The 18,157-nt window shown below is 43.8% G+C and overlaps 1 protein-coding gene across 3 annotated transcripts in view; it reads left to right on the top strand.

Annotated features, from left to right (window-relative positions):
• The first annotated feature begins 615 nt into the window (after positions 1–615).
• Positions 616–18,157, top strand: part of ANXA13 (annexin A13) — a 43,985-nt gene continuing 26,443 nt past the window's right edge. For 2 of the 3 annotated variants that reach the window (XM_036437209.2, XM_036437208.2), the window contains exons 1-3: positions 616–747; positions 2,276–2,398; positions 17,656–17,731. In XM_036437209.2, the coding sequence (XP_036293102.1) occupies positions 733–747; positions 2,276–2,398; positions 17,656–17,731 (214 nt within the window). In that variant the 5' untranslated portion in view covers positions 616–732. The remainder of the gene's footprint in view (positions 748–2,275; positions 2,399–17,655; positions 17,732–18,157) is intronic. The other variant, XM_036437211.2, reaches the window with a different exon arrangement.

Below are 18,157 nucleotides of genomic sequence, written 5' to 3'. Positions count from 1 at the left end.
GCATACAAGATATGGACCAGAATGCATTGTACAAACTCATTTGTTGAGAGAGAAAAAAGCAGTCCAGAGATAACATACAAACAAACAAACAGTCACATACACATTTCTGGAAGGTATTCATAAGAAACCACTAGGGGAGGAGAGGTTAGGAAGGTTATTTTTCATGATAACTTTTCGTATTATGAGGGGAAAAAGATTACTAAATGCATATATTACTTTTTTAAACTTAAAAACCAGCTAAATTATAATATTGTTAGCATAACTCAGTGTAGCCCTCAAAACAATTTTCTGTTCTAATAAAAGTGATGTTAGTAAAATAGAAAGATTTTTCAGTCTGGTTAGTGCTTTGATTATTATAAGGTATGAAATTTTAAATGAACATGCAAAATTAAAACACACACACACACAAACACACACTTTCAATAACCCAGAAGTGAGACAGGTTTAGCCCTTTAGTTGTGATTAGAGTATTAAAACGTAAAAAGCCTACACTTGATTTACTAATAAATATTTCATTATAAAAAGGGCCTGCCAAGGCAGCTTGTACAGGTTAAGCTCATTTGTAGATATGGCCACTCCCTACCCATCCCCAACAATGTATTCAAATTCAGTGCCAAAGGTTACTTATTAAACTCAAGAGATAGTATGTCCTGGGAAAACCATTATCAACTTGGCCTTCAGGAGAGCTGATCTCTTAATAAAACACAGAACAACTATCTCAGAAAAACGAAAATGGGCAATCGCCATGTAAGTATTTATTGCATTTGGGAATGGAAGACGGTTTTCCTTTTGGTTATATAGCATGTGAAGAAATTTAAGCTATGAAATAATTAATACGTTTATGCTTTATGATTGTGATGCTCCTTACTACTGCTTTTCACAACAGCATACCATACTTTTAAAATGCAGTTAGAATGTGTTTTTTCCCCCATTAGTCAAAAATCTCTAAAAGGAGGGAGATTAAGACGATGATGAAGATTCTTTTAGAGAAATGTTTAAAACGAGGTGCCTTGCAGAGAGTAAAGTGGTTAATACATACTTGTGGAATGAATGACTAGCGCTGTTAGTAGCAAAGATGCACAAAAGCTCATAGACTGATCATCAGAGTTTTGCAGGGAAGACAGGGTTCTTGCAAAGATCAGTAGACAGACCAAGGTAAAGATACTCCTACAAGGCCATACAACTTGAATTGAAAGCTGATAACATTCCAGTATTACTTCTTTCTTTTTTTTTTAATACTTTTTTTATTGATTTTGTACAGAGAAGAAGGGAGAGAGAGAGAGCTAGAAACATCGATGAGAGAGAGTCATCAATCAGCTGCCTCTTGCACACCCCCTATTGGGGATATGCCCGAAAACAAGGTACATGCCCTTGACCGGAATCGAACCCAGGACCTTTCGGTCCCCAAGCCGACGCTCTATCCATTGAGCCAAACCAGTCACATTCCAGTATTATTTCTAAATAGCATCAAATATCCAGATATTTTGCAAATATACAGGAAATGGAGTCAATATTTTACTTTTCCTCTGAAATACCTGGGCTCCTGTGAAAAAAGGGTCTAAATTACTGATAACTAACAACTGACTAAAATACTACTGTTTGGAACCAACTATGCACAAGGCAGGTCATAGTAAAATTACAATAAGACTTCTCATAAGGTTTTGTTGCACACCCCGTGGCTTCCCACAGCAAAAATGATTTATTGTAAGCAGCGATCAGACTCTCAAACCTCAGAGGGAAAGCAGGGGAGGGCAGGGGTAAAGGGAAGAGATCAACCAAAGGACTTGTGTGCATACATATGGGCCTAGCCAGTGGCCATGGACAACGGGGGTTGGGGGGAACATATCTAGGGAGGGGTTTGGAATGGGAATGGGGGAATAAGGACAATTATGTGAGACCATAATCAATAAAATAAATTTTAAAAAATGATTTATTGTGTGAGCACTAGGAGCGAAGAGAATAAAATTCAAAATGTTCTGTAAACTCTAACTTGGTTTGTATGGTTTTTTATTTTCCTTTGCTATAAATTAAACATGCACTCATATGGTTGCAAACCTACAAGTTTCTTCTTCAGAGAGGCATTATGTTTTAAATCACCTGTAAATAACGTTACATACCTGCCAAGATTCCGAGCCTTCCAGTCAGCCTATCTTTCAAAGAAACCGAAACCTCTTCCGCTCCTCTGGCATTTCGTCCCTTGAAAGTCAACCCCACGTGGCAGCGGGCTTCTGTGAGTGGCCTAGCATCTTTATGTATTTCTCTTTTGCATCCTCAGAGCCAGTCTTACTGCCTCTCAGAGGGCAGTCAGCAGTTGCCCCAAGGAGACACCCCACCCTCGACAACCGTGCAGTCTCTCAGCCGCCAATCAGGGAGTGGACAGCCAGAGGCCCGTCAGCCTGTAAGCACTTTCCCCTCCAATTCACAGGTGTGACTGGGCTTTCTTAGGAGCCCAGTGTCACTCGCCAACCCTTGTCATAACGGCCCCTCTGCCATCTGCAGTCTGGAATGTCATCACCAGGCATTACTTCCAAGCAGAGAAACATTTCCCCCAGAAAACGTTTGTTACGATATTTTCAGCTACGTTTAAAAATGTAATCTAGGCCGAAACCGGTTTGGCTCAGTGAATAGAGCGTCAATCTGTAGACCGAAGGGTCCCAGGTTCGATTCCGGTCTGGGGCATGTACATTGGTTGTGGGTACAGGGGGCAGCTGGTTGATGTTTCTCTTTCATCGATGTTTCTAGCTCTCTGTCCCTCTCCCTTCCTCTCTGTAAAAAAATCAATAAAATATAGGTATTTTAAAAAAATATAATCTAGGTAGGCACTGAGCTTACATTTCCAACAGTGTCCCCTTAACAGTGCCTTAAAATGCAGAGCATACGGCTACAATATGGCCACTAGGACATTTCTGAAAATACTAGCAGAATTTAAGGTGTGCCCAACTGTGGGATCCCTTAACACGACCCGTGTGGTTCAGGGCCCACTCAGGGTCCGATTTCTGGAGAAGGCCGCACACTAAAATGAAGAGGGATACTGGAAAAGAGTTAATTTGGGAAAATGGGGGGGGGGGGGGGGGGGCAGGAGGGAGTTAACCTCTAGTGGGAAAACTACCACTAGGCTCTGGCCTTGCTACCATGTTTCCCTGAAAATAAGACAGTGTCTTATATTAATTTTTTCTCCCAAAGTTGTGCTAGGTCTTATTTTCTGAGGATGTCTTATTTTCTGGGAAACACGATATCCCTTTTATTGAGGCTAAGGGATATACCCATTGCCCTTAAGCAGCTTTGGGAAACACCCATAGCCCTTAGGCAGTAATAAGCAGATTATCATATCAGTAAGGATTTACATTATTTCAAGATGGGGAAGTTGCCTCAGTTACCATTGTCTCAATTAGATAGGGAGTGGTTGGCTCTGACCTTTCAGAGCTTCAAGGTTGACCAGCCTCTTTCTATTGGTGAGACAATGATTGGTTTCTGGCACCCAACGAATGAATCTGTTTGAAGACTATGTTTCTAAACAAGTAATGCAAAGCTTTTTGAGAGTACAAAGCATTGTATCAGGAATGACTTAAATGACTTGCATTAGAAAGTTACCTGAGCCTAGCTGGTGTGGCTCGTGGCTCAGTGGTTGAGCATGGACCTATGAATCAAAAGGTCACGATTTGATTCATGGTCAGGGTACAGGCCTGGGTTGTAGGCTCGGTCCTCAGGAGGGGGCATGCAGGAGGCAGCTGATGAATGATTCTCATCATTGATGTTACTCTCTCTCTCTCTCCCTCTTCCTTCTTTTTTCTGAACTCAGTAAGAACATTTTTTTTAAAAGTAATTTGAATATAAATTTAACACAATGCTTGTAGTTCTGAAGCAACTATATAACCAAAACAAATTTTAAAAAATTAAAATATTAGTAAAACATAAGCTGGTGGTGTGCAAATGTATGTGCTTGTTTTTGTGTAATAGATGATGGTATTTTGCTGAGATTTAATGGTCTTGCTCAATGTGAAAACAGTCCTAATTGCTATGATGTGCTGTGTGACTTCTTAGTTCTCCTATCACGTTTCTCTTTCCAAACTACTGATAAACTTTTGTTTATAAAACTCTATACAATATAATTGGGCCTTTTCTTACATATATTAAACCTACCTCTGTTTTTTGTTATTTTATCTTTATCCTGCACAATTAAAGTATGATTATTTGGCAAATATACAATCATAAGTAGACACACAAATACAGGAAATGAAATCATGAATCTTGGTTATGATTGGCCATCCTGATGATATAATATGTTTTATATTAGTTTTTAAGTTATTGGCTTTCACTATGCTATTAAAGAAGCCTACCAGGAGAGGTTTGAATCCCCAAGAATATGACCACAGACCAGGGTTCTTCAGAAAACTGTTTGACAAACATTGCTCTAAAGCCAACAGTCTTGCCTATGATTACATTTTCCAAGGTACTATAATACGAAATACTAGCCAATTCTGAAAACTGAAAACTACTCTTTTTGCTTTACCTCCATCCTTTTGTCATCAGTAATGATTTTTTTTAAAAAACTAAAGACCTAGTGCTCGCTTCGGCAGCACATATACTAAAAAAAAACTAAAGACCTAATGTTTGTGATTTGTATATTTGGAGCAGTAATAAGATACTGGGTTATTATCATTTACTAAATCACACAATGTTCAAAGAGTCTTCTGAGCCTAGAGGGTGTGCTCAATGACTTTGTGCATAGACAGAAAAATAAGAACAACAGAAAAATATTCTTTGGTTTAGCCAAACGACACTCCAATCTACTATGTGCATTGTTTTCAAGACAATCAAAATCTAGAGGGAAAGCGAGTACTGAGATCAAGTGAGATGACTTTGCCATAGAGCATGGCTGTAGGGAATTGGTGGGGTAATAAAGAGGGAGTGAGATAGAGGGGGGTCCATTGATATATATGGAAAAAAACCCACAAACTTCAGAAGACTAATGATTCCTGGAAAAATTACTTGCAAGGCTGACGAAGACCCACTGGACAGGATCGCAGTCTTGTTTTGCTATTCAAAGTGTGGTCTCTGGATGGGTGGCAGCAACCACATTTTTGCCAGGGCGCTTATTAGAAACGTAGACTCTCAGGCCCACCCAGACCTACAGAGTCAACATCTACATTTTTAAACAAGATCCTCCAGTGATTTCACTGGACTGGAGAACAAGTTCTCCAACTGCACACTGGGGAGTTCTAGAAACCACAGATGTCCGAGTCCCACCCCCAGAGAGTCTGAGTGCATTGGGGCCTGGGCATGGGGATTGGTAATTGCTCCCCAGGCGATGTTAATGAGCAGCAGAGTTTGGGAAACACTGCCCTGGAGCACACCGGCACCCGCACAAGGACAGACCAGCACACTGCCCACAAAGGCAGGTGTCACTGCGAGTGTCCGCAAATGAAAACTATGAGCCTGTGAATGTGAGAACATCTGCTCAGCAGCCTGCCTTGGTGTTTGTGAACATGCCACGTTTATGACTTCCTTGTGCCAATATTTAGCCAACATAAATATTGTCTGAAAGGGAGAGCAGTTTGGGACTTGCAGCAGGTAAACACCAGGCAAGCCCAGGTGAAGGTGGATAGGAACACCTGGGAGCCACGTGACACAAGGGGCGTAAGTCCGCATTCCCAAGAAAAGGAGGGAGGCTCTGGAGGCAGGAACCAGCCTAGACCAGGCAGCCATACCTCTCTTACTCAGGAAAACTTTTATTCCGGAAAGTTAGTCCTCAGAACACCACCGTGAGAGTAAGAGGAAACAAAGAGGCCCTCGGAAGTCAAATGATGGCATCCACTACAGCACACCTTCTTTGACTGGAACGAAAAGGAAGATGAAAATGTTTTAACAAAATTAAAGAAATAATTAACAGGTTCGGATCCAATGCACATTCAAACTCCCTTCCCAGGGGAAATAAGATCCGTTGTTTTGATTTTGATAGAGACAGAAATTTGCTTGAAGCAAATTTAGCTATTTTACCTCGTTTCCTTTTCAGCAAATCCTAACTTTTTCATATCATTGATTATGCTCTACTATACAGCGCCATTCAGTGCAGTGCTGGCCCAGCTCAGCCCCCAATATTTTCTCTTTTCAATTCCATCTGACCCACTTATCATTGACTCTTGAGGATCCCAGAGCACACTAGCGTCTTTTTTTTTTTTTTTTTTTTTTTTTTTTTTCCCTGCAGGCAATGAATCCTGCGTTCATACCTTCATTAAATTGGCAAAGGAAACAGCCTTTGGCAATAGAAGAAAGAAATGGATAATTCTTTCCTAGTGAGAAAAGTGCTTCATTTTTCATAACTCTTGAAGGCATCGTTTCTTTCACGGTTGAGAAATAGCCATCATCTCCCCATGACCACACTATCCTCTAGGTTCACTTTGGTTGACGCAATAGAGCAGTAACTGGATAGCTGGAGGTTTAACACTCTTCAGGAGTCTCTTACTCCCCAAACAATCTGTGGACAACCTCAGAGCAGACCGTCATTTTCACCAGGACACAAAATCTTGTTTCCAGACAGTGCATGTTAGTCTGCCTCTAGAAGGCACTCTGAGTTCTCTGGCCCAACATAGCACTAAAGGGCCCCTAAGAATGAGTCGGCTGAGCTGCTGGTGGAGGCTATGATGCCTCCAACAACTGTGATGCGGACAAAGAAGCAGGGTGCTGGTGACAGGCTTCTTTCTCCCTTTGGGCTGACTTTAACTCCAGTTCTTCCTCCTAATTACCTCATCCCTGTATTCGTCTTTCAGATGTGTCATCTGGGCTGCTTAAAAAAAAATTAAAGACACCATGGTCCACTTCTGACCTTCCGTTTTAGGTAACCACCACCGTTTGCTCCTTGTGACTGGGATCTTGTTTTAGTTGGCATCTACGTGCCATTTACCAGGAGAAGCTCAGCCTTCTCAGCACCCTTTAAACTAGCATGTTGACCCTTAGCACCTTAGATCTTGGCACTATTGGCATTTGGGGCCAGAGGACTCTTTGTTGTAAGAGGCTACCCCGTGCCTCTTTTTGGCAGAATTCTTGGCCTTTATGACTGGGATGCCAGTAACACCTCCCCTATTGGTGACAACTAAAAATGCCTCTGGACATTGCCAAGAGTCCCCAGGGAGGCAAAATCGCTCCTAGTTAGTTAAGAATCACTTCATTAGATAGATGGGAAAGCAAGACTCTTATAGGACATTAAGATGGCCCTATAATATCTTTATCTGGCTGAATTTCCACCAACAAGCGTGAATTTCTGCCCCTCTGGCCCAGGCATTCCCCCATACTGATTGCCTCTTTTATCACCAGGTAAATGCCGACTCATCTTGAACACTGACCCTTATTTCCCTGTTGGTGACAACTGAGAGGCAACGGTTTCCCCCCAAATGGCTGTGAGCCCATTAGTAACTGCTGATGGTCAGGGTGAGAGGCTTTTCTGCAGAAATACCCAGGAATGAGGCTGCTGGTTTTCCTGCCTCGATGAGCAGGACTCACCTAGAAAGATAGTGAGTGAAACTCACCTCTCTGTTTGGGCGTAGCCCCCATTCAATCTCCCTAAACCAGAGCTCACGGCACTGTAGGCCCACCTCATCGTCTGCATTTCTAAGTCCATTGTCAGTACTTTCAGGAATAACAGTGCCTAAACATCTTCCTAAGGTCAGGTCTCAACCCCATTGTCACATTTGACTGGTAAATATCACACGGACATGTACAACCCAGGGCATAGACTAAGAAAGCTCATTTTTCTGGAAGCAACCTAACTATATCAGCCTTCATCAAAAGATGTTCTTAATATGACAGCATATAAGTAACCTCAAATTTAGGAGAAAGGTAATTTTTTAATCTAGAAAGTTTCACTCAATTTTCATAGTCATTGTCAACATATGTTAAGTAAATCATATTGAAATGTGATCTAAACCAATGTTTTGTCCTGCTTTGTTTTTCCAGCCTTATCTGCCAATGATGCAAATATTCCTACTCATTTAGACTCATGGCCAATACTTAATTTATACAAGGCATTTTGAGGTTGTGTCTTTGAAAAGATGGGTCAATAGCAAATGCGTTCTCAGCACCCTGCTAAGGTTGAGCAGAGCCCAGGTTTCCTAACATAACTTTCCTAGCTATCTGGTCTAACTCCTGATTAATAGATTTCTAAAGGGGGGAAGGTTCAAAGAATGGAGGAATCAACCTTGCCATTAGTCAGTGTGACCACAGAGAGTCTTAATTAAAATGGAGCAATAACTACATGTATAATGTCAAGTATTCTTCTAAAATTGAAACTGTGCCTAAATATAGCCAACAGAGTATCCTGCGATGTATATATATTTTCTATTTAATGGCTTTACTTTTTCTCTAATGAGCATTTGAGTATATTTTGATTTAAAAACCCCCTAAAAGCAAGACTTTACCAAATTTACTGTTCCAAAGAAACTGTACCCAAGAAACAGTCAATTTAATAAAGCAATATCCCACTTATCATCCAAGATTCATATTTAAAAATGTGAATGGCCCCTCTGTTCTGTTTCAAATTGTCCATCTGTGTTTACTAAACATGTCTATGTAAATGTCACAAGGATATTTTCTGACTCTGAACTCATGAACTTTAATAGCACAACACTTTGCATTCATACTAACTGGTTTCAAGTACAAATAAGTGGTCAGTCAGAGATTTAAAAATTTATCCTAAGAGAGAAGAGTTTAGGGTTTTTCCATAAGCAAGTAGGTGACCCTTGGGAAGACTTAACAAGCAGGTCTCAGTTTATTTGTAAAATATGGGGATTGGGTACATTCACTGTTGCTCCAACTTCAGATGCCATTATGACCTTCACACAGCTAGTAAGTGATGTAACCTATACTAATAAAAGCCTAGGTGGCCCTTGCCTGTGATGTCATCACAAGATGGCCACCACAATATGACCACCATAAGAAAGCTGTGCACACAGGCCTGGTGGCTGTTCTGCATGGTGAGTCCTGGGGGTCCCACAGCTCCACGTAGCGTGGAGGAGGTGGGTAGCGGCAGAGGAGGGCAATTGTGGGAAATTGGGATGGCAGGGGAAGGCAGTTGGGGGTGATCAGGCTGGCAGGCAGAAGTGGTTAGGGGCAATCAGGCAGGCAGACAGGCCAGCGGTTAGGAGCCAGTGGTCCTGGATTGTGAGTCAGACATTCTCCGAGGGGTCCCAGATTGGAGATGGTGCAATCTGGGCTGAGGAAACCTCCCTCCAACCCCCAATGCATGAATTTCAGGCACTGGGCCTCTAGTTCAAATATAATCTGGATCCAGGATTATATGTCTATTACTAGAGCCCCAGTGCACGAAATTCAGCCCAGCCTGCAACAACGCCAGCACCCTGCACCCCAGCCAGTCTCTGGCCAGTGCCTGCCCACCTGCCCTCCCTCCCTTCATTGGCCGGGGCACACAGGATGCTGGGGCTCATCTCTGGGGTGACGCCATCAGTGTCCAGCACCCCAGCCACTATGGGCGCCGCCATCTTTGTGACAGAGTGATGGTTAATTTGCATATTACCCTTTTATTATATAGGACATGCCACATCTTTTTTTTTTTTTTAAATCTATTGTGAATAATGACAGAATGAATCCATTGCCTTATCCCATCTTCCTGAGATTCTGCTGGGTAGGGCAGGAATTGGTCCCAGTTTGCAGATGAGAAGCAGAAAATGTGATTCCGTTTGGCTCAGGAGAAATATTGGGAGCACAACTGGACCGTTAGGCCTCTCCACAAACACTCTCTGCCCACAGGAGAGGTCTTTGATTTTACTTCACTTCCCAGTGCTTCATGGTCGTGAACGTTTACAATCTATGCAAGGGGTCCTTGGCTTCCCCGATCATCAGAGAAGTAGTAAGTCTCAACTGGTGTTTTGGTAAAAAGACCAGCATTCTAAGAGTTGAACTGAACTTTTCTACCATTAAGTTAAAAAAATTTTTTTTTTAACAGGGACAAAAAAAAAAAAAAAAATGGTGAATAAGTTAATAGTGGAGTTTCTGGATCCAGATTGTGTAGTTCTGAAATCCATCACTTACTTACTAGCTGTATGACTTCAGGCAAGTTATTCACCTTTTTAAAATATATATATTTTATTGATTTTTTTACAGAGAGGAAGAGAGAAGGATAGGGAGTTAGAAACATTGATGAGAGAGAAACATTAATCAGCTGCCTCCTGCACACCCCCCACCGGGGATGTGCCCGCAACCAAGGTACATGCTCTTGACTGAAATTGAACCTGGGACCTTTCAGTCTGCAGGCCGACACTCTATCCACTGAGCCAAATCTGTTAGGGCTATTCACCTCTTTATGTCTTGGTTTTCTCATCTGCAAAATAGGAGGTAATAATACCTACCTCTTGGGATAAATGAGTTACTGTATGTAAACTGTTTGGACTAGTGCCCGGCACATAGTGTTTTATAGCCTGCTGTCATTCCCAATCTTATGTGTTCCTCCCATAAATTTCTCTTAAACTCTAAGCTCCTGCTACTACTTATCGATAAGTACAAAATGGGTTCTGATTTTGGACAAAATTATGTAATCAGTTTTAAAGATGCCTTCAGGAAGCACCATGTCAAGAGCTCAGTCAACACTCCATGGGACTCAGGTCAAGGTGGGAAGAAGTGAGGAGAATAACACTGAGCATTCACCACGTGCCAAACATTTTTTATACAAATCTTTACAATGACCCACAAGAAGGTACTATTATTATCATCACCTTTCAAATGGGAAAATAGAGACTTAGAAAGTAAAAGGAGAGAAACAGCATCATGCCAGGTTCAAGGGTGGATATCTTGGGAAAGGGGTACCTATATGACCACAAGGAAATCTCTTTCCCAAACTGGACCTCAGTTTCCCCAACTCTATCATGACCTTAAAATCTGCGCAAACCAAGTGAAGCCCAAAGTGCCAACGTTGGCTCACCGTGCCACTTACTAGCAGTGGGAATGGTCACTGCTTACACTGAGGAGAATTCAGGGAAGTTCAAGGCTCTCCCCAGCGCAGCCCTCACCTGCCCCCATATTGCTCCTGCTCATAAACCCAGGCCACTACCTGGTTTGAATCCTCATTTTTAATCTCCACAACCTCCTCCCGATTTCACATCCGCTAAAACAGCAGCTCCCTTTAGAGGCATGTAAAATGAGCTCCCTGCCCTCTGTCCCCAGCACTTCCTCAGAACCCTGCTGTCTCAGAGAGTGGACACCAAGCAACACTCTCAAATATTTACAGAGCAGACTGCAGCCAGCCAGGGCCACTGCACTGGGAAGCGCAAACAATCAAAATGCCACTCCCATTACATTTTGATAATATTTCAGAGTTTACAAATGAGCCTGACATGCTCTGTCACCAAGCATCCCGCCTCCTACGTGCCACCAACCCAGTGCTCACTGTAATCTGGCATGTGCCATCGCATCCCAAATGCGACTGCCTCCAAACCTCACACCACCCTTGAGTCAGTGGGTGCTTCTCCACTTTAAAGACAGACAACAAAGGCTCAGAGAGATGTGTCAACTTCCCACCATCTTACAACCTGCGAGGACAAAGCGTAACTGAACACAGTGGGTCTGACTCTCAAGTCCACACCAGGTCATTAGACCATCCATGTTTGCTCTGCAGTGGAACAGTGACAGGTCATAGTAAGCACATGTGGGCAGAGACCCTGAAAGCATCACGCTGAAGCTCTCCCTGGAATGTCCTTCCCTCACCCCAACCCTCCCCTTCCTCACCACCCCCCTTACCTATCTTCTATGCATCTTTCAAATCCAGCACAAATGTCAACTTCTCCATAAAAAAAAAAAATCCCTTTTTCTCTTCTCAGCTATTTGCACCCAACTGTTTACCAACCCATAATGCAGCTGTCATTGATCTACTTCCATTTTTATTTCCCTGGGGACAAGGACAGGGTTTCATAGATCATTAAGTCCCCTGGCCTGGGGCAGTGAGCACCACACAACAGATCTTCAACACTTGTCTGTTGAGGGCAGGAGAGAGAGAGGGAAAAAAGGGGGAGGAGGAAGGAGAAAGGGAAGAAGGAAGCAGTAAAAGAGAAGGGAAGAGAGGAGAAGCAGGGAGAGTGGGAGGAACTGTTCTGAGGACAGTCTGATTTGCCTGCTGCCTATTGCTCTTTAATTAATTTAGATGTCTCTCAGGAGGCAGTGCAGTCTTATTTTCCACTTGGGATGCTATCCAAATAGAAGATCAAGCCACCCGGCTGACAGTAGGAGTGCACTTAAATATGAGTGCACTTAAGGCTGGGTCCTGGAAAATCCTGGTTCCCATATAATACACAAGCAAGCACTTTGCAAAGCATATCCGTCACTTTTCCACACACTCCATGCCCAGGGTTTGCTGCATGGAGTGTGTGGAACTCCTTTCGATCAGAACAGCTAAGATTTCCTTAACCTGCACTGGGACAGAAGCCCTTGGCCATGTGCCTGTTTCTCCACTCTGCCCTTCCCTCTGTAGGTAGCAGAATCTGATACAAGAGCAGAGCATCCTCAGGGCAGTGGATGTGCGGATGTTGGCACATCCCTGAGTCCTTCCCCAGAGATGCTGCGTTCACTATTCTTTCCGTCCAGGTGACACCGCTTCTGAGGCTTATAGCACTTCCGTTTGTTTCTATACCCCCTTCCTCCAGAGAAGGGGAGCATTCCTTTCCTTGTTTTAGAAGCAGGATCATAGAGACTTGCTAGAAGGGAGACGCACCAAGATGGGCCATCCCCAGCGTAGTCACGGCCAGGCAGGACCTTCTGTGGGGGAACAGCATCTGGTTCCACGCTACACCTGACACATGGCTCAGGCAGCACCTCACCAGGTACCAGGCTGCGTCTCACACTCGATCAGGTGTGAACGACCACCCTTGTCCAATGAGACTGATTAACAAGAGTGGACTTGGGGTGTCATCCTGAGTCCCCAGGACTTCCCAGCCTGAATTGTTAACCCTTTACCTTCCCCCATGTGAAATATATACCTGGAACTCTAGATCCAAACTGCAGGGGATCAATGAAAAATGGATCGTCAGAGCGCCACTCACAAGATGAAAACCTCTCGAACAGGAAAGGGATTGACATATTCTAGAAAGTTCATTGGCCATCTGCCTCCAACAAATATCGCTTACATTCATTAAGCCCATACTCTCTGCTAGGCTTTTCTTTTTTAAATTTAATATATTTTTATTGATTTTAGAGAGGAAGGGAGAGGGACAGAGAGAGATAGAAACATCAACGATGAAGAGAACCATTGATTGGTTGCCTCCTGCACACCCCTCTACTGGGGATCGAGCCCTAAACCTGGAATCGAACCTGGGACCCTTCAGTCCACAGGCCAGCGCTCTATTCACTGAGCCAAACCAGCTGAGGCTAGGCTTCATTTTAAGATGCTTGGCACGAATGACTTCATTTAAATTCTCACAAAAGCCGGGACCGGTTTGGCTCAGTGGATAGAGCGTCGGCTTGCGGACTGAAAGGTCCCGGGTTCGATTTCGGTCAAGGGCATGTACTGTGGTTGTGGGCACATCCCCAGTAGGAGGTGTGCAAAAGACAGCTGATCGATGATTCTCTCTCATCGATGCTTCTAACTCTCTATCCCTCTCTCTTCCTCTCTGTGAAAAATCAATAAAATATATTTTAAAAAGTAAAAATAAATTCTCACAAAAGTCCTGGGAGGCAGGCACTATTATCACCCCCATTTTATCATAAGGAAACCACAGCACGGGGGGTTCCCAAACCTGCCCAAGGTCCCTAAGTAGTAAGCAGTCACTGGATTGTGACTAAAAAGCCGTGTTCTTAAGCTTGACTATTATGTGATCAGTGGCCACCTGGTGAATCAAAATTCGCAGAGTTGAAATCTAAAATCATTACAAGACAAAAGCCAAGGGATGGTCCAGAGAAGCAAAAGAAGGCTGGCATGTGTCCTCTCTCTCTCTCTCTCTCTCTCTCTCTCTCTCTCTCTCTCTCTCTTTCAGGCATTGGAAACATTATGTCATGTGAGTCTCCAGTCTTACAAGGCAGACCCTGCCCCCACTTTACAGATAAGGATAGGGAGGCTAAAGGTTAATGGTCCAGGTTCACAGGGCTGCTAGGAGGCAGACCCACATTTAAACTTAGATTCCTGTGGGCTGAGAGCCCAGACTTCTGTAATCATTTTTATTAGCATCTAACGTCTTGTCTTTTTTATGTGTCTCCTGAGTATCAGTACAGATTCTATTAAAAAAAAAAAACCTATTATGACTCGTAGTTGGAAGAAAGTGAAATATGCGTGTATTTGCCAAAACCCTCACAAGCATGTCTGTCCCCATCCTGGAGCCCCCTGCACCCCCACTTGGTGTCTGACTCACATTCCTGCAGACCTGCTCCATGTGGACATTCTGCTTCATGGCCTCGAGTTTCAAAAGGGAAATCTGATTGGCACACAGGCCCGAGGCCCCAGAGCCAGCTGCCTGGCCCCCTGACCATGAACAATGGACATGGAATGTCTGTTCTGTACACACTCCGGAGAAGCTGGTTACCCAGCTCATCGGGGCAAGCCCAGGGCGCCCCGGTCAGCACTGGCCCTGCCCGATGACTGTGCCTGTTGTAGGGGCAGTGCCTGCCACACAGAGGGGAACATTCCAAGCAGAATGTTTTCTTTCCCCCTTTTAAAAAAAATCACATCACATGCTTCCTTCACTCTGACATGAAATAGCCTGCTGTGACGAGGAACAAGACGAGGTTGTCTTGGGGTCAGAAAAGCTAACCAGCATGGCTCACGGGGTTCCTAGAAGGAACCAGGGGGTGGGGATTAGCCCTGCTGACGGCCACGCAGCTGATGCATGCCACATTTGTTAAGCAAAAAAGAAAGAAAATCTCAATATACCTTTTCTCTTACCAGGAGGCTCAACACTCTTGCCTACAGCCCCCAGGGAGCAGTTATTTCAGCCCAAATGGCACTTACCTTCCAGCCCTGGGTAAACAAATGGGTGTGTTCAGAGGTTCTTTTCCCATCCCTTCACTCCTGTGACTTTATTTTATCATGGAACCCCCTTAGAAAACAGAAATTAGAGGAAGGAATGTCGCTTTCTATCTGACAGACAGTCCTGGTTCCAGCCCTGGCCGTGACTCGGCCATCACCGGGCCAGGTGGCAACTGATCAATGTTTCTCACATTGATGTTTCTCTTTCCCTCTCACTTCCTCTCTCTCTCTGAAAATCAATAAAAAGTCTTAAAAGAAAGAGGGTGTGGAGAGGAAGGGCAGGTTTTGGAAGTGTGAAGCCTGTGCAGTTACACAGGGCTCCACACTCAGTAGTCACTGTCTTAAAATGTTCAATCATTTCTGAGCAAGGAGCCTTACATTTTCATTCTGCGTTGAGCCCCACAAGTTACGTCGTTGGTCCTGCCAACACGTCCTGGGAAGCACCAGATAGCTTTCTTATATTATAGCCCAGAGAAGCCTGAGACAAGAAACTGGGATATGTCACTCCTCTGCTGGACATGAAGGCCCCGGTCACAGAGTGAGAGGCGGGATGGCGCACTGGGCCCAAGAACATGGGCCTGAAGAGACACGTTGAGCTGGGCGCAAGCCTGCATCCCGCAGGCCTCAGACAAACTCCCTAACCCAGTGGTTGGCAAACTCATTAGTCAACAGAGCCAAATATCAACAGTACAACAATTGAAATTTCTTTTTAGAGCCAACATTTTTAAACTTAAACTGTATAGGTAGTTTACATTGTTATTAACTTAATTAGGGTACTCCTAATCTGGCCTCTGCTAAAAACTCAAGGAGCCAAAGAGCCGCAGTTTGCCGACCACTAACCTGTCTGAAGACAGCTCTCCTGACCTGTAAAGCAGATTACTGAGGCCCACTCTTCCCTGTGAGTAATGAAGAAAGGTCTGTAATGAAGACGCCGTCTGGCACGTGGCAGGTGCTGAACAAATGGAAGGTCCCTCCTGACTTGTGTTGGCGACACCTACTTCCGGATGGGCCAGCACTTACAATCTAAAGGCAGGGAGGAGCCAGGTGGCCATGAAGATCCCTTTGGCTCTAGGATGGCACGATTCTCCATTCACCAAGGCCTAGACACCAGGCCTCCCCCACTCCATGGATATTATTCAGGACACCTTTGATTGCAAGGGTGGAAACTTGTATTAACTTAAGAGAAAGTGGTAGTTTGCTACTAAATGAAACTGGGAAGTACAAGGGCACAGGCAGTGCTGTACCTGAGGATTTATACAATGTTACTCTCTCTCTCTCTCTCTCTCTCTCTCACTCTCGCTCTCGCTCTCACTCTCCCCTCCCAACCTCCATATTTTTACTCTGTTTTGCTTCATTCTGAACTCATGTTCCCTTCATGTTGTGGACAGTGTGGCTGCCCGCACGCAGCCCTAGACCCACACTCTCTAGCTTAGCAAGCCCATTGGGGACAGACGTATCTCTCTCAATATCTATATAGCAACCGAGGGAAAGACTCTAATTGATGCTGCTTGGGTTACCCACTCTTGAACCAGCCACAACGCCAGAGTGACAGGGTTTGTGTCCAACCAAGAGCAAGACAATGGGCCCCAACCCCTACAACCGACAGTCCAATGAGAACATGCGAACTAGAGATGCCAGACAGATAAACGCCACGTGACCACTGGGCCTTATGTGTGTGCTACTCATTCCCAACAGGAGTCACGGGACCTGAAGGGAGGGAGAGGGGAATCGGTGGTGTAGATGGAGCCCTTAAACTGGCCTTCCCCGAAGGATGGGAAACAGTGACACTCCTCAAGGAGAGTCTCTGTGAGGAAAGACAAAGCACTGAGAAATGCAGGGTGTGTTCAAAGCTACTAGTTGCATAACTGCAATTAACCTTTAAAAATTTTATAGAGATGTATTTATTTTCATGTTTATCTTTTATTTAGGCAAATGATCCTGGTTTTGCATTTTAGTGCTAATCGAAGTTTCCTTCTTAAAATAACTTTAAGTAAAAACAAAGAAGGTCGGTTGAAACAAAAATATTAAGCAAATAATAATGTAGATAATAATGTAGCATTAAGGAGCTGTGGACAAATCAGTGCATGTATTATGCCAATGACTGAAGTGTGAGAAACGTTAGCTTAGTATATATACAGAACTTTCCCCAAGGAGCAGTGAAAACCAGTAACTATGCTATGGCTGGTCTATATGGTACCTCTGCTTAACTAAATATTGTCTTTCTTTGTGTGAATGGCAAAGCTTTACTCTCAGGCCACTAAGTGGATCTGGAATAAGATCCTAGAATCCTCAGCTTCTGCGTGGCAACACCTATTCCCTAGATATACTTGTGTCTCATGGCAAAAGGGGAACCACCATGCAGGATGTTGGCCCACTGCATTACCCTCTGTTTCATAGACAGTCACAGAAAGGTAGGGTTGATATGAAAATCACTCAGCACAGAGTTGGCCAGGCTGATTGTCTCTGAGAACAGAGGGACCTATTCTCCATGGCTATCCAAGGCCAGCTGGCCCAAGGAGTGCCAGCCATCCCTCTGAGGCCAGAGTGTCCCCAGCTGATTTCCACATATATCCACATGTAAAGTGGCAGCTGGTCCCTCATTTGCATATCTGCTTGCACTTCTAATTAGTTACCAATTTTGGCCACAAATAATTTAAGAATGCCTATTATTGTCCACTCTCCTGTTCAATTATTTCCTGCAGGCCAAAGAGAGAAGTCACCAGGGTTTTGATGTGAATCGAGATGCCAAAAAGCTGAACAAAGCCTGCAAAGGAATGGGTATGGAATGTATTTTGTTTGCTAATTTACTTTTGAAGTTGATTAAATTTGATCTCATGTCTAACTTTCCCATGACTTTAGGAAGATGACTTCCCAGTTAACTTGTGTCCTCTAGGGCCTAGAGTCTAGGCTAATCCAAGTTGATTACTTCTAAGGTTCTCTATAAAAGAATCCAAAGTTATAATCAGATCTTATTGCTTTTCAGGATTCAATATAACAGTTTAATTTGCCCTAAAGGTGAAAGAAAATTCAGGAGAAGTATAGTTCATGAATGCTAATGTCATCTAAGCCCCTCGAATCCCTTTATTGCCCAAGAAATGTCGGGAGGTCTCAAAGGAGTTGAGGTTGGAAAAGATCTGGAAGGAAGTGGTAGAAAAGATTTCTACATAGTAAGTATTCTTAAATAAAACAGAGAGAGATGGAGGG

Source organism: Pipistrellus kuhlii, unplaced genomic scaffold, assembly GCF_014108245.1.
Source record: "Pipistrellus kuhlii isolate mPipKuh1 unplaced genomic scaffold, mPipKuh1.p scaffold_m20_p_14, whole genome shotgun sequence".
NCBI lineage: Eukaryota > Metazoa > Chordata > Mammalia > Chiroptera > Vespertilionidae > Pipistrellus > Pipistrellus kuhlii.
The sequence above is the reverse complement of the archived record's forward strand: the minus strand, read 5'-3'. Positions and strand labels throughout refer to the sequence as shown.